General features: G+C 30.4%; 1 protein-coding gene across 3 annotated transcripts in view; it reads left to right on the top strand.

The window, feature by feature from the left end:
- CNTNAP5 (contactin associated protein family member 5) overlaps positions 1–12,735 on the top strand; it is a 949,942-nt gene that overhangs the window by 387,181 nt on the left and 550,026 nt on the right. For all 3 annotated transcript variants that reach the window (XM_074301761.1, XM_074301760.1, XM_074301762.1), the window contains exons 5-6: positions 472–675; positions 11,278–11,462. In XM_074301761.1, coding sequence (XP_074157862.1) covers positions 472–675; positions 11,278–11,462 — 389 coding nt within the window. The remainder of the gene's footprint in view (positions 1–471; positions 676–11,277; positions 11,463–12,735) is intronic.

The raw sequence follows: 12,735 nt of genomic DNA, 5'->3' as shown, positions 1-12,735 counted from the left end.
AATTTGAGGAAATGAAGATCCTTCTAGGTTCACATTTCTACTCAGATTTTCTTATAAATTTGAAGGACTTTAGAAGATCTATGTTCAGTTTTTGCTAGTTGATGAATCACACCCATCCTTTAGTTTAGTAGCTACCAATGCTACAAACAAAAGCCTACAGAGTATGTTTGAGTATTTATACAAATACTGTCAATTGATACTTAAATAAACAAAGGATCATTTATCATGTTTTTGTTATTTGTCCAGCACTATTCTAAAAATAGGGTTTATAAATACTAAATACTAAAAGTAAGATAGTCTGTATCTTCAAGAAATTTACATTTTATTAAGAAATGAGGAGTCTATAGTGTAATGATAGGGTAAAAGTGTTTTGGGATTTCTAGTTAGAACCTTTGAATTTATTGTCAACTAAAAAAAATATATGGCCATATTTGATTTCTCTTCTTCTTTTCTCTCTCACTCCTCCTTCAGAATCGGATATTGCTGATTTTGATGGCAGAAGCTCCCTCCTATACAGATTCAATCAGAAGTTGATGAGTACTTTTAAAGATGTGATTTCGTTGAAGTTCAAGAGCATGCAAGGAGATGGGGTCTTGTTCCATGGAGAAGGCCAGCATGGAGATTACATTACACTTGAGCTCCAGAAGGGGAAACTCTCCTTACATGTCAATTTGGGTAAGATTTATCATTTCTGTCCTTCTTCAAATGAGATGATAATGAAAGCTAGAACATTCAACTTTGATCTTACAATGCTTCTTTGATGGAAGCAATTAGAATGTAGCATAAATTATCCCCTTTTTGAGAATACACCACTTTGAGAACTGTTTAACCAATTTTGTGAAGGAAGTTCAAGTTGAACAAATAGAAACATAAAAATTGATAACATAAGAATAATCAAATGTATACAATATTCCCTGTCCCCCAGTTTCTTATAAAAAGTCATATTAAAGATATAAAAATATATCCACTATATCTTGACTCTCATTAAATATCATGTTGTATATATTTTAAATGAATATCTTAAAAAATCAGACTGGATTGTGATAAAGACAATTTCTTTAACTTAAAAAAAATTTGATTATATTTGGTGTGGGGCTAGGGAGGTAGGGTCTAGTGTTTGTGTAAATGTTATGTACATGTATGAAGTGGGATTTTATTTACCCTTTATTTTTCAAATTTTTTTCCAATAAGTAAGAGAAAAATATATTTGTGTATATGTATATATGTGGGTGTTTGCATGTTTTTATGATTGTTAAAAGTATATTAGCTAGGTTAAAGCAAGACTATCATTACCAACAATAAGTGTGTTTGCTTAGCTTTCAACTCACAGATATTAGGGCTTTTTTCCCTCAGTCCTTATGCATTCATTGTATGCCTTTATTGTATTCCTCTAATTGAACCCCCAAGTTGGGTGGCTCATGACTCAGCCTTTCCATAGGATCAAAGATTCTTTTGAAGGAAAGGAAAAAGCACCATATATCTTTGTAGCACACAGAAAACAGAGTTCATAGGAATGGAAAATATAGCTCATTGGTGGAGGAAGAAACCTGAAAAGTAGCCAAACTGCAGAGGAAAAATAAGTCACAGTTTGTCATGAACATGATCCACCCCCCTCATATTTAGTATTTCATTAAAATGATAGGATGGAAATTTTGCTTTAAAAATAGATATTGTGAAGATGGTGAAATTAAAAAATGACAGAGAAAAGTTTCATTTTCTGGAAAACATTACATGAAAGACAAACACATATAAGGCAAAAAAAATCTGTGCCCAACAAGGAAGATATTAGGGTGTTATTTAATATCAATTGGTTCTAAAGTCAGATAAAATCAATCTAACTTGAGGCTTCCTTATGAACCACAACTAAGACAGAACAAGAATTTTAAGGGCATTATGGAATTCTCTCAGTAGGTTGAAACAATGGATTATATCATTAAATTTGTTAGATTAAATATTTATAAAAATTAAAAACCTCATGGCTTATTCACTAATTGGCCATAATTACTAGTTAAAACTTTGCATCTCTGAGAATCTTTCTAATATCATTTCATGGCTACTATTGGTGCTCATTCATTCTGATTACTTAATCTTAACCAATAAATAAATCAATTAATCTCATCTGTCTGAAAACATTTGGAGAGATTAAAGGAGTCGTTTTTCTTTTCTTCTGTTCACTATATACCTACCACATACTAGGGTAGTATATAGTATTTCATCAGTGAAGACTTGCTGATTGAATAAATAATTAATATTGTTCACACTAACAAACTAAGCATATTACAAGGTATAGCATATATGTAGATTTCTCATCTCTGATAAATGAAATTAAATTTGTCCATTTTACTTTTCTATAGTTTAATCATTTGTATGTATTTCCCAGAATAGTGATAAAAAGAACACTAGACTTGGTGTTCTCACCTGCAAAGTGAAGTAGGGTTTCCTAAATTAACATTGGGGCTCTTTCTTACTCTCATTTTATGATCCTATGAATATTTTTATGTCATGAAAAGAAAGTAAACTTTATAATTTTTTCTTTTAAGAGCTTTTTTATTTTTAAAATACATGGAATAATAGTTTTTAACATTCACCCTCGCAAAACCTTGTGTTTCAATTTTTTTTTCTCTCCCTTCCTCCCACTCCCCTCCCTTAGACAGCAAGTAATCTAATATAAACAGAAATTCTTCTAAACATATTTCTATATTTATCATGCTACACAAGACAAATCAGATCAAAAAGGGAAAAAATGCGAAAGAAAAAAAAAGTAACAAGCAACAATAAAAAAGGTGAAAATACTATGTTGGATCTCAAACTGTCTATTCCTCTTTCTAGAGGTAGATGGCTCTCTCCATCACAAGTCTATTGTGAACCTGAATCATCTCATTGTTGAAAAGAGTCAAGTCCATCACATTTGATCACCACATAATTTTTTGTTCTGTAGCCTTTTATTTTCAAAAGATATGCAAAGATATTTTTCAACATTCATCCTTGCAAAATCTTATTCCAATTTTTTTCCCCATCTTCCCCCACAAATTCCCCAAGACAGCAAGTCATCCTGCTGAATCCATCTGAAATAATCCTGTTGACCATTTTTATAGAACAATAATATTGGTTAACATTCATATACTATAACTTATTCAGCCATTTCCCAGCTGATGGACAATCACTCAGTCTTCAGGTCCTTGTCACTAAAAAAAAAAAAAAAAAAAAAAAAAAAAAAAAAAAATGGTTGCTACAAACATTTTTGCATATGTGGGTCTTTTTTTCCTTTTTTATAATCTTGGGATATAGGCACAGTAGAGACACTATTGGATCAAAGGGTATGTATAATTTGATGCCCCTTTGAGCATAGTTACAAATTGCTCTCCAGAATGATTGGTTCACTTCACAATTGGGAAATGGCTTGTATTCTTATAAATCTGAGTAAATTCTCTACATATTTTAGAAATGAGGCCTTTATCAGAAGTTTTGGATGTAAAGATTTTTCCCAGTTTTCTATTTCCCTTCTAATCTTGTCTGCATTGGTTTTGGTCTGTACAAAGCCTTTTTAATTTCATACAATAAAAAAATATATATATTCATTTTGCATTTCATACTGTACTCTAGTTCTTTTTTTTTTGGTCTTCTCCACAGATCTGAGAGGCAGACTATCATTTGTTCTTCTAATTTGCTTATGGTATCACTCTTTATGTCTAAATTATGATCCCTATTTTGACCTTATTGTGGTATAGGGTATTAGATGTTTTTCAATGCACAGTTTCTGCCATATTATTTTCCAATTTTCCCAGCAATTTGTCAAAAAGTGAGTACTTATCCCAGAAGCTAGGGTCTTTGGATTTCTCAAACACCGGATTACTGTACTTTTGTATTTGTGAATCTCCCCTATTACTTAGCCAGTACCAAATGGTTTTGATTTCTGGTGTTTATAAGATAGTTTTAGGTCTCATACAATAGGCCACCTTCATTTGCATTTTTTCATTATTTCCCTTGAAATTGTTGACCTTTTTTCTTTCTGATGAACTTTGTTATTATTTTTCCTAGCTTTGTAAAATAACTTTTTGGGGTTTTGATTTGTTTGACACTAAATAAGTAGAATACTTTAGGTACAAAGGTCATTATTAGTATTTCAGCTTGGCCTACCTTTGGGCACTTGGTATTCTTCCATTTGATTAGATCTGACTTTGTATAGAAAGTGTTTTATACTTCTGTTCATATAGTTCCTGCTGTTGTCTTGGCAGATAGGCTCCAAAATATTTTATATTATCTATAGTTATTTTAAGTGGAATTTCTCTATATGTCATGCTGCTGGACTTTGTTGGTAATGTATAGATATAGACATGCTGATAATTTATATGGATTTATTTTGTATTCTGGAACTTTGCTGAAGTTGTGAATTGTTTCTAGAAGTTTTTTAGTTGATTCTTTAGAATTCTCTAAGTATACCATTATATCATCTGAAAACTGATAATTTGGTTTATTCATTATCTACTCATTCCTTTAATTTATTTTTCTTCTATTATTGCTAAAGCTAACATTTCTAATACAATATTAAATAGTAATAGAGATAGTAGGCAATCCTGTTTCACCTCTGTTCTTATTGGGATTGGTTTTTAGTTTATCCCTATTTCATATGATGCTTGCTGATGATTTTAGATAGATGCAAATGATTGTTTTAAGGAAAAATCCATTTCTTCCTATGTTCTCTAGTGTTTTACTAGGAATGAATATCAGAGTTTGTCAAATGCTTTTATTGAATCTATTGAGATGATCATGAGTTTCATTAGTTTGGCTATTGATACAGTCAATTATGGTAATAGTTTCCTAATATTTAAATAGCTCTGCATTTCTGCACTTTTTATTTGCATAAATTTATTTGGTCATGGAATATTATCCTGGGAATAACTTTCTGGAATCTCTTTGCTAATGTTTTATTTAAAATTTTTTGCATCAATATTCATTAGAAAAGTTGGTCTATAATTTTCTTTTTCTGTTTTGACCTCATGTGGTTTAGGTATCTGCACCATATTTGTGTCATAAAAGAAATTTGGTAGGACACATTTTTTTCCTATTTTTCCAAATAGTTTGCATTATATTGGAATTTATTGTTCTTTAAATGTTTGGTAGAATTCACATGTAAATCTATTTGGTTCTGGAGATTTTTTCTTAGGGAGTTGATTAATAATTTGTTCTGTTTCTTTTTCTAAAATGAGGCTTTATAAGTAATTTATTTCCTCCTCTGTTAATCTGGACAAGCTATATTTTATAAGTATTTATTTCATTTAGATTATCAGATTTATTGGTATATAATTGAACAAAATAGATACTAATTATTGCTCTAATTTCCTCTTCAATGGGAAGAGTTTACCCTTTTTATATCTGATACTAGCAAGTGCTTTTCTTCTTTTCCCTTTTCTGATCAAATTAACTAAAGATTTTTCTATTTTGTTGTTTTTTTCATAAAACTAATTCTTAATTTTATTAATTAGTTCAATATTTTTCTTACCTTAAATTTTATTATTTCTTTTATTTTCAGACTTTTAAATTTGATATGTATTTGGTTATTTTTTAATGTGTTATTTTTCTAGCTTTTTTGTTGCATGCCCAGTTCACTGATCTTGGCTTTATGTAGTTCATTCAAGCAAGCATCTAAAGATATAAAATTTTACCTAAGAACTGCTTTAGCTGCATCCCATAAATTTTGATATACTTTCTCATTATTGTCATTCTTGGATGAAATTATCAATTTTTTTCTATGATTGGTTGTTTGTATTTTAGAGCTAGATTATTCAGCTTCCTTAATTTTAGTTTTTGGTTTACTTTTCTGTTCAACTCTATTTCATCAGAAATAAATGAAAATCCCCTATTTCATTGAATGGCCATCTTTCTCCCAAAAGATAATGCTTAATTTTGCTTGATAATTGATTCTTGGCTGCAGTCCAAGTTCCTTTGTACTCTAGAATATATATTCCAGACCTTTTGATCCTTCAAAGTGAAAACCTACTAGGTCCTGTGTAATCCTGATTATGGCTTTTCAATATTTGAATTGTTTCTTTCTGTTGTTTGCAGTATTTTCTCCTTTATCTAATAATTCTGAAATTTAGCTATAATATCCTATGGTCTTTTCATTTTGGGGTTTCTGTCCGGAGGTGATCATTGGATTCTTTCAATGGCTATTTTACCCTCTGATTCTTGGACACCAGGGCAGTTTTCCAGGATGATTTCTTGAAAGATATTGTCTAGGTTCTTTTTCTCATGTGATTTTTAGGTAGTTGATTAATTCTTAGATTGTCTTCTTTGGATCCATTTTTCAGGTCAGTTGTCTGATGTATTTTACATTTTCTTGCATTTTTTCAATTTTTTTTTTGTTTTATTTGACTTATTTTTGATGTATCATTGAATCATTCATTCCATTTGTTCACTTCTAATGTTTAGTGAATTATTTTCTTCAATTAGTGTTTTAAAATCTTTTGCATTTTGCCAGTTAAACTTTTAAATGAGTTGTTTTGTTCATTTAATTTTTTTTCTATTTCACAAATTCTGCTTTCCAAAAAAATTGTTTTCTTTTTCGATTTCACCTAAACTATTCTTAAAGATTGATTTTTCTTTAGATCATTTCTGTGATCTGAAGCTTTATTAGAGTTTTCATTTCCTTTCCCCATTTTCCCATTCTCTTTTAAGATCCTTTTGGAATTCTTCCAGGAGAGCCTTGTGAGATGGAGACCAACTCATATCATCCTTTGAGACTTCATTTGGAGACATTTTGCATTCAGTTTCCTCTGGGTTTGAAGTCTGTTGTTTCTTGTCTCCATAAAATCTATCAATCATCAGAGCTCTTTTTGCTTTTTTTTGCTAATTTTGAAAGGTTGCTATCTGTTCTTAGGACAAAGAGGAGATTCTCCCAAGCTTCCTCTATAGAATGCAGTGGATTTATGTTGCCCTGGGACTGTTGCTGGCAGCTTTCTTCTCATGCTTGGCGAGCATGGCCAACTCCTACTTGTTATGTTAGGGTTCAGAAGCTCACTATTTCCCTTCTATAGTTCTGTTGGAGGTCTCAAGCTAGTTTGCTGATCTACTGACTTCTGAAACAGTGTAGCAAATGCTGCTGCAATTTGCCTAAGAGTCTTTCACTGCATTCCCCCTGAACACAGAGGCTAATCAACCCTGGCTCTCCCTGGACTGTGATGGGGCTGTGCTGGACAATATACCCCCACTCCTGCCCCATTGAGACAGACTTTTTGGAAGTTCTTCTAAAATATCTTCTGCTAGATTTGTTGCACTACAAATATTTATGGTTACTGTTACTCTAAAACCCATTCAGAGGATTGATCTGGTATTGATCTGAAGGAAGCTAAGAAGAGCTCAAACAATTGTCTAGTCTCTACCAACTTGACTCCATCCGTGATCATCACATAATCTTGTTGTGTTCTACTCGGTTCTCTTGGTTCTACTCAATTCATTTACCATGAGTTCATGAAATTCTTTTCTGTCCAGAAAGTAAAAGTGGTTTTGTTCAGAAAATATAATGAAGATAATTGCTTACAAAACTCTTGCAGTACAGAAGTAACCTTAGGGCTTTTAATAATTCAAATAAGTGACTAAAAAATGTATCCTAGTGTTTTACCCAGATTGCTTTGATTTCTTAGGAGTTTACTGAGCAAAATGGATTAAAGAAAATGTATAGTTTTGTTTAAACAAAATATAGAAACACAATATATATGATAGTAATAACATTTCATGGAATCACACATTTTTAAATTTGGAAAAGACCTCAGAAAGTCTAGCAAACTCTATAGAGAATAATGAATTCTAATTAAAGCATAGATGAAAAATATTAAGGATTCCATGACCTGAGTCCTGTCAATCTTGGAAAATAACAATCATTTACATTTTCTAGAATAAATGTCCTAATGTCTTCAATTGCTCCTCATATGTCATGAGTTTAATATCCTTCACTATCTTTATTTCCTCCCTATGAATTCTTTCTGGATTATTTATGTTCTTCTTGAGCTATGGCATTCAGAACTGAACACAATTCCCCAGAGGTGATCTGATAAGTGAATAGAACTCTCAATTCTTTATTTGTGGAAGCTCTGCCATTCATTCCAGGCTAAGATTACATTATATATGTTTTTTAGCTGCCAAATTACACTACTGACTTATAATGAATTAGTAGTAGCCCATTAAAATGCTTAGAATCCCTTTCAAAAACTTTTCTATTTAATCATAATTACCTCATCCTAAGGTAGTAACATTCTTTGAATTAAAGCATAAAACCTTAATTTCTATCTATTAAAATTATTTTTATTAATTTCAACCTATAAAACAGACAAGTAGGGCAGTGGCCGGAATACTACACTAGGAACCAAGAAGACTTATCTACCTGAGTTCAAATTCAGCCATTCAGCACAAGATAATTTTTGTGTAACCATGGACAAGTCACTTAATCCTGTTTGTCTCAGTTCTTCATCTGTAAAATGAACTTGAGAAGAAAATGATGGGTCATTCTAGTATCTTTTCCAAGAAAATACCAAAGTGGGGCCACAGAGAGTTGGACATGATCAAAAATGGTTGAACAAAAAATATTAATCTCTAGAATGTTAAAAATATTTTGGATTTTGATTTGATCATATTGTGCATTATCTGCCTTGTCATCTATATATTTGATAAGCATGCCATCTCTTTTTTCCCTTTTTCCCTTGCGTGTGTATTATATAATTTGTAATGTAATTGTGTGATATATAATGTATATATAGTATACATATATTATATATAATATTTATGGAACAAAACAAGCATATCTATATATCATATACATAAATATTTATAGAAAAAACAAGCATTTTCATAATAGTAAAATTTTAAAAAGATGATTGTGCATTTAGAAGCTGCAATTTATGGACATCCATTTAGGGATATCCTTTCCCAAATGATAAAAAGATGTTTTTTTTTTTTTTTTTTTTTTTTGTTGTTGTTGTTGACTTGTTTCTCTTTTTTTACCCTGCCTTGAAAAGTAAAATAAAGGTTGAATTTTCATACATGGTTTTGAGAGACAGGATGTGAACTAAATTTTCCATTTTTCTAGATGTGGATTTATAAACAATTTAGTCTGATACTCTCCTTAAGACTAAGTATTTTGTATAATTTTTGAAAATCAAAATGTCATTGTGATATAGGACATCCTAAAATTATTCTTCTGTTCTGTAACAGAAGTGTGAGAAGCACACTATATATCCAGTCAGAAGAGAAACTAAAATTCCTAGTCTACCAAATTATCTTTTTAAATTTAACTTTCCCTAAGACTTGTTAAAACAAGACTTCCCACCTAGGTGTTGAAATTCTGTTACAAATTAAAAGAAATTGTTGATAATTTGTGTTCTGGCACTAAAAAATAACAAATTAAATACCACTTTATTAATTTAGACATAATTTTCCCTTTTTGGTAAATTATGTTCATGATGATTTATATTTATTTGAATTCATTAATGATTATTATAATTATCTTTATTATAATTATAAACATATAATTATAAATATCTTTAATGCTTTAATGGACAAATATAAAATCTCATTGATGTGGGTATGGGAAATAGTGCTGAATGGACTGTTTATGCCCTGGGCTCTTGAAGTCACTTTTATTATACAGTATATACAATAAACCAAAGAATGAAATTCATCTTAAAGTATGTGATCTATTATCAAAGTGTCTACTTCCCATAAGTGATCCATTATGATTTATTTGAATCAGTGAAAGTCTTCCTCTAGTCTGCCTGACATTCCAAAAGTACCAGTACAATACTCCACATTTTATTCCATATTTTATGTATTGCTTCTATTGTATGACTTGCCACTTCCCTTTTTCATGCACATTTATTGGATGACATTCTTTTAAACTGTTTCTCATGTGGAAGGCATAAGTGAGAATATACCACAAACTACTTATTCTCACTCTGTGAATCACATTTCTCTTTCAGTTTTTGGAATAATTTAGAAAATGCTTAATAAATTCTGGCCAGTTGATAGATTGATTCTCCAGGAATTGTAGTTGTCCACAATTCAAAATCATATAGCAATCATCATATCTAATTAGAAATGTTAGGTTTTAGTATCAGAAACTAACTTTCCATTACCAAAAACATTTTACAAACTCTCAAATACAATCCAACTACATTTAAAAATTATTTAATTTTTTCTTTTCCTTTAGAATAGGAGCTCCTTGAGAATAGGGATTTTTTTTTAAAAATATTGTATCCTCATCACTTAGTACACTTATTTTCACATAGTTGTCACTTAGTAAATGTCCTTTAATTGATAGTTTGCTTCATTGATTGGTATAAAATATTGATATGTTCCCAAGAAATTGTAAATTTTTAAGAAATATTTTTAAAAAATTTAAATTAGCAAAAACTCTCCTTTCAAAGTTCTTCCTGTTAAAAATAATAATAAAATGTATTTAGTCACAAATAACAAATGCATACATTAGTCATGTCTAAGCAATATCACAGTCCTTACCAAGTGTTTTCTCTATCATAAAGTAGTAACTTATTTCATCATGGATTCTCTGATTTGACTAGAGTACTTAAATCTTAATAGATTTTTTTTTTCCCTAAAGGGAGAAGCTCTTCTTTCTTTAGGAAAGAAAAGATTGCATCTGAGATATAGAGATGTGAAGCCAAAGATTGAAATGGGAGATAACCTGAGAGTCATAATCCATAAATGTAGAGTCCTAATCTGATCTTCTTGATTTGGTCATGATCTAGAAAGCTCTTTCCCTTCTTCTTACTAATCAAAATACTACAAAATTCTCAAGGAATATTGCAAATTTTACCGTTATTACAAATATTGCAAATATTATGCCACAAACTATTCCTGATAAGTCAACAAATATTTTTAAAATGGCTATTATGAGTTAAGCATTCTATCACCAGTGAAGGTATTTACACTATTCATGTGATACTTGTGAAATACTACCTCATATTATTGAAAATTTGCATATGAAAGTATTTGCATATATATATATATATATATATATATATATATATATATATATATATATATATATATATATATATATATATCTTCAATTAAATAGTAGGGGCCTGGAAAGGATAGCGAGTGTCTAATAATTCTTTTTATTTATCTTAGTACCTGGCATGTACTATTCTCATGGTGCCTGATAAATATTTATTTTTTAAGTATATATTTGCTTCTCTGAAATCCCTGGTATTATAGTGTTATTAGTCTCACTTATAATTATATCTCCTTTATTTTTATCCTTGGCAGGTGACAGCAAACGTCGTTTCAGTAATAGCCAGCCTTCAGTCACTCTAGGCAGTCTCCTGGATGACCAGCACTGGCATTCAGTCCTCATTGAGAGGTTCAATAAACAAGTGAACTTTACAGTGGATAAGCACACTCAACATTTTCGGGCTAAAGGAGATGGTGATTATTTGGATATTGATTATGAGGTGAGATGGATTTCAGGTATCATTTACTTTGAGTAATGGGGATTCAACAACATGATAAATATAAAGACACTAGCAAACAGAGATAAACCCCAAAAGTGTAGAACTTAAAAATCATAATTTTTGTATGTATTTTCTTACATTCATAAAATGGGGAATGAAAGGAAAAGAGAAAAAAGGAACAAGGAGAAAGAGAGAGACAAAGAAAAAATGAAAAAGAGGAATTAAAGAGCTGAGAGAGACAAAGACAGAAACAGAGATGTATTCCAAGATGCCTTTCCATTCTGATACTCTGTGATTATGAAATATATATATATATATATATATATATATATATATATATGTGTGTGTGTGTGTGTGTGTGTGTGTGTGTGTGTGTACTGGATGAGGAGCTGGGAGAATTGAAACAAAATTCATCACAATTTAAAGTGTTCATTTGAGGAAAAAGTTATTCTTTATGTAGTCTCTTTACATATATACACATACATATTAAATATGTATATCATGCATCAGGATAACTATATGTATGTGTATGTGGAAGGGTGTTATTGTGTCTGTATTTATGTGATTATTACAAAATTATAAGGAAGCCACTAGGGAATTTAAGGTAACAAAATATGAAGAATAATTGGTTAATTTATCAGTAAATATATATTCACACTCTTGTGTAAATGCCTATTCATACACAAATGCCTATGTAAATACATATAGGGATTGAAGAATAAATAAAACTTCCAAGGTACAAATAAAATTTAAAAATTAAATTTTATCTTCTTAACTTTTTTGGAGCAGGGTGATAATAAGAAGAAAAGATGAAAATATATTGGCCTGTAAATTTGACAGGCTTGCCAATCTACCTCTGAATAATTGAATGTTGATTTTAGTTCACAATATTCTTTTTCCATCACTGGGAACAAAAGCAAGATTTGGACTTTCCATCTTTGGTCTAGTTTAATAGACTATTGACAAGACATGCTATTTGCCTCTTTCATGAAGGACTTTGCTAATCTTTGACTGAAAAAATTCAGAACACAGATGGAATTGCTTGGGTTGTAAGTAATTGGAAGTTTAAAGAAATTGATTACTCTCTAGTGGATGTACTTGAATGATGAAATAGAAAAAGGTACATATAGTATTGTGATTATGGTAAAACTGTGAGGATTTTGTTAGGAAACAGGACAATACTATATAAGAAATTCTCTGTGAAGTATTCCTATCAATTCAAGTTTTGTTCTTCAAATTCATTGGGTTGCTTCACTTTAAAATATGCAAACTT

This window comes from Sminthopsis crassicaudata, chromosome 3, assembly GCF_048593235.1.
Source record: "Sminthopsis crassicaudata isolate SCR6 chromosome 3, ASM4859323v1, whole genome shotgun sequence".
Taxonomy (NCBI): Eukaryota; Metazoa; Chordata; class Mammalia; order Dasyuromorphia; family Dasyuridae; genus Sminthopsis; species Sminthopsis crassicaudata.
Note: the sequence above shows the minus strand (reverse complement) of the source record. Positions and strands in the feature narration are given on the sequence as shown.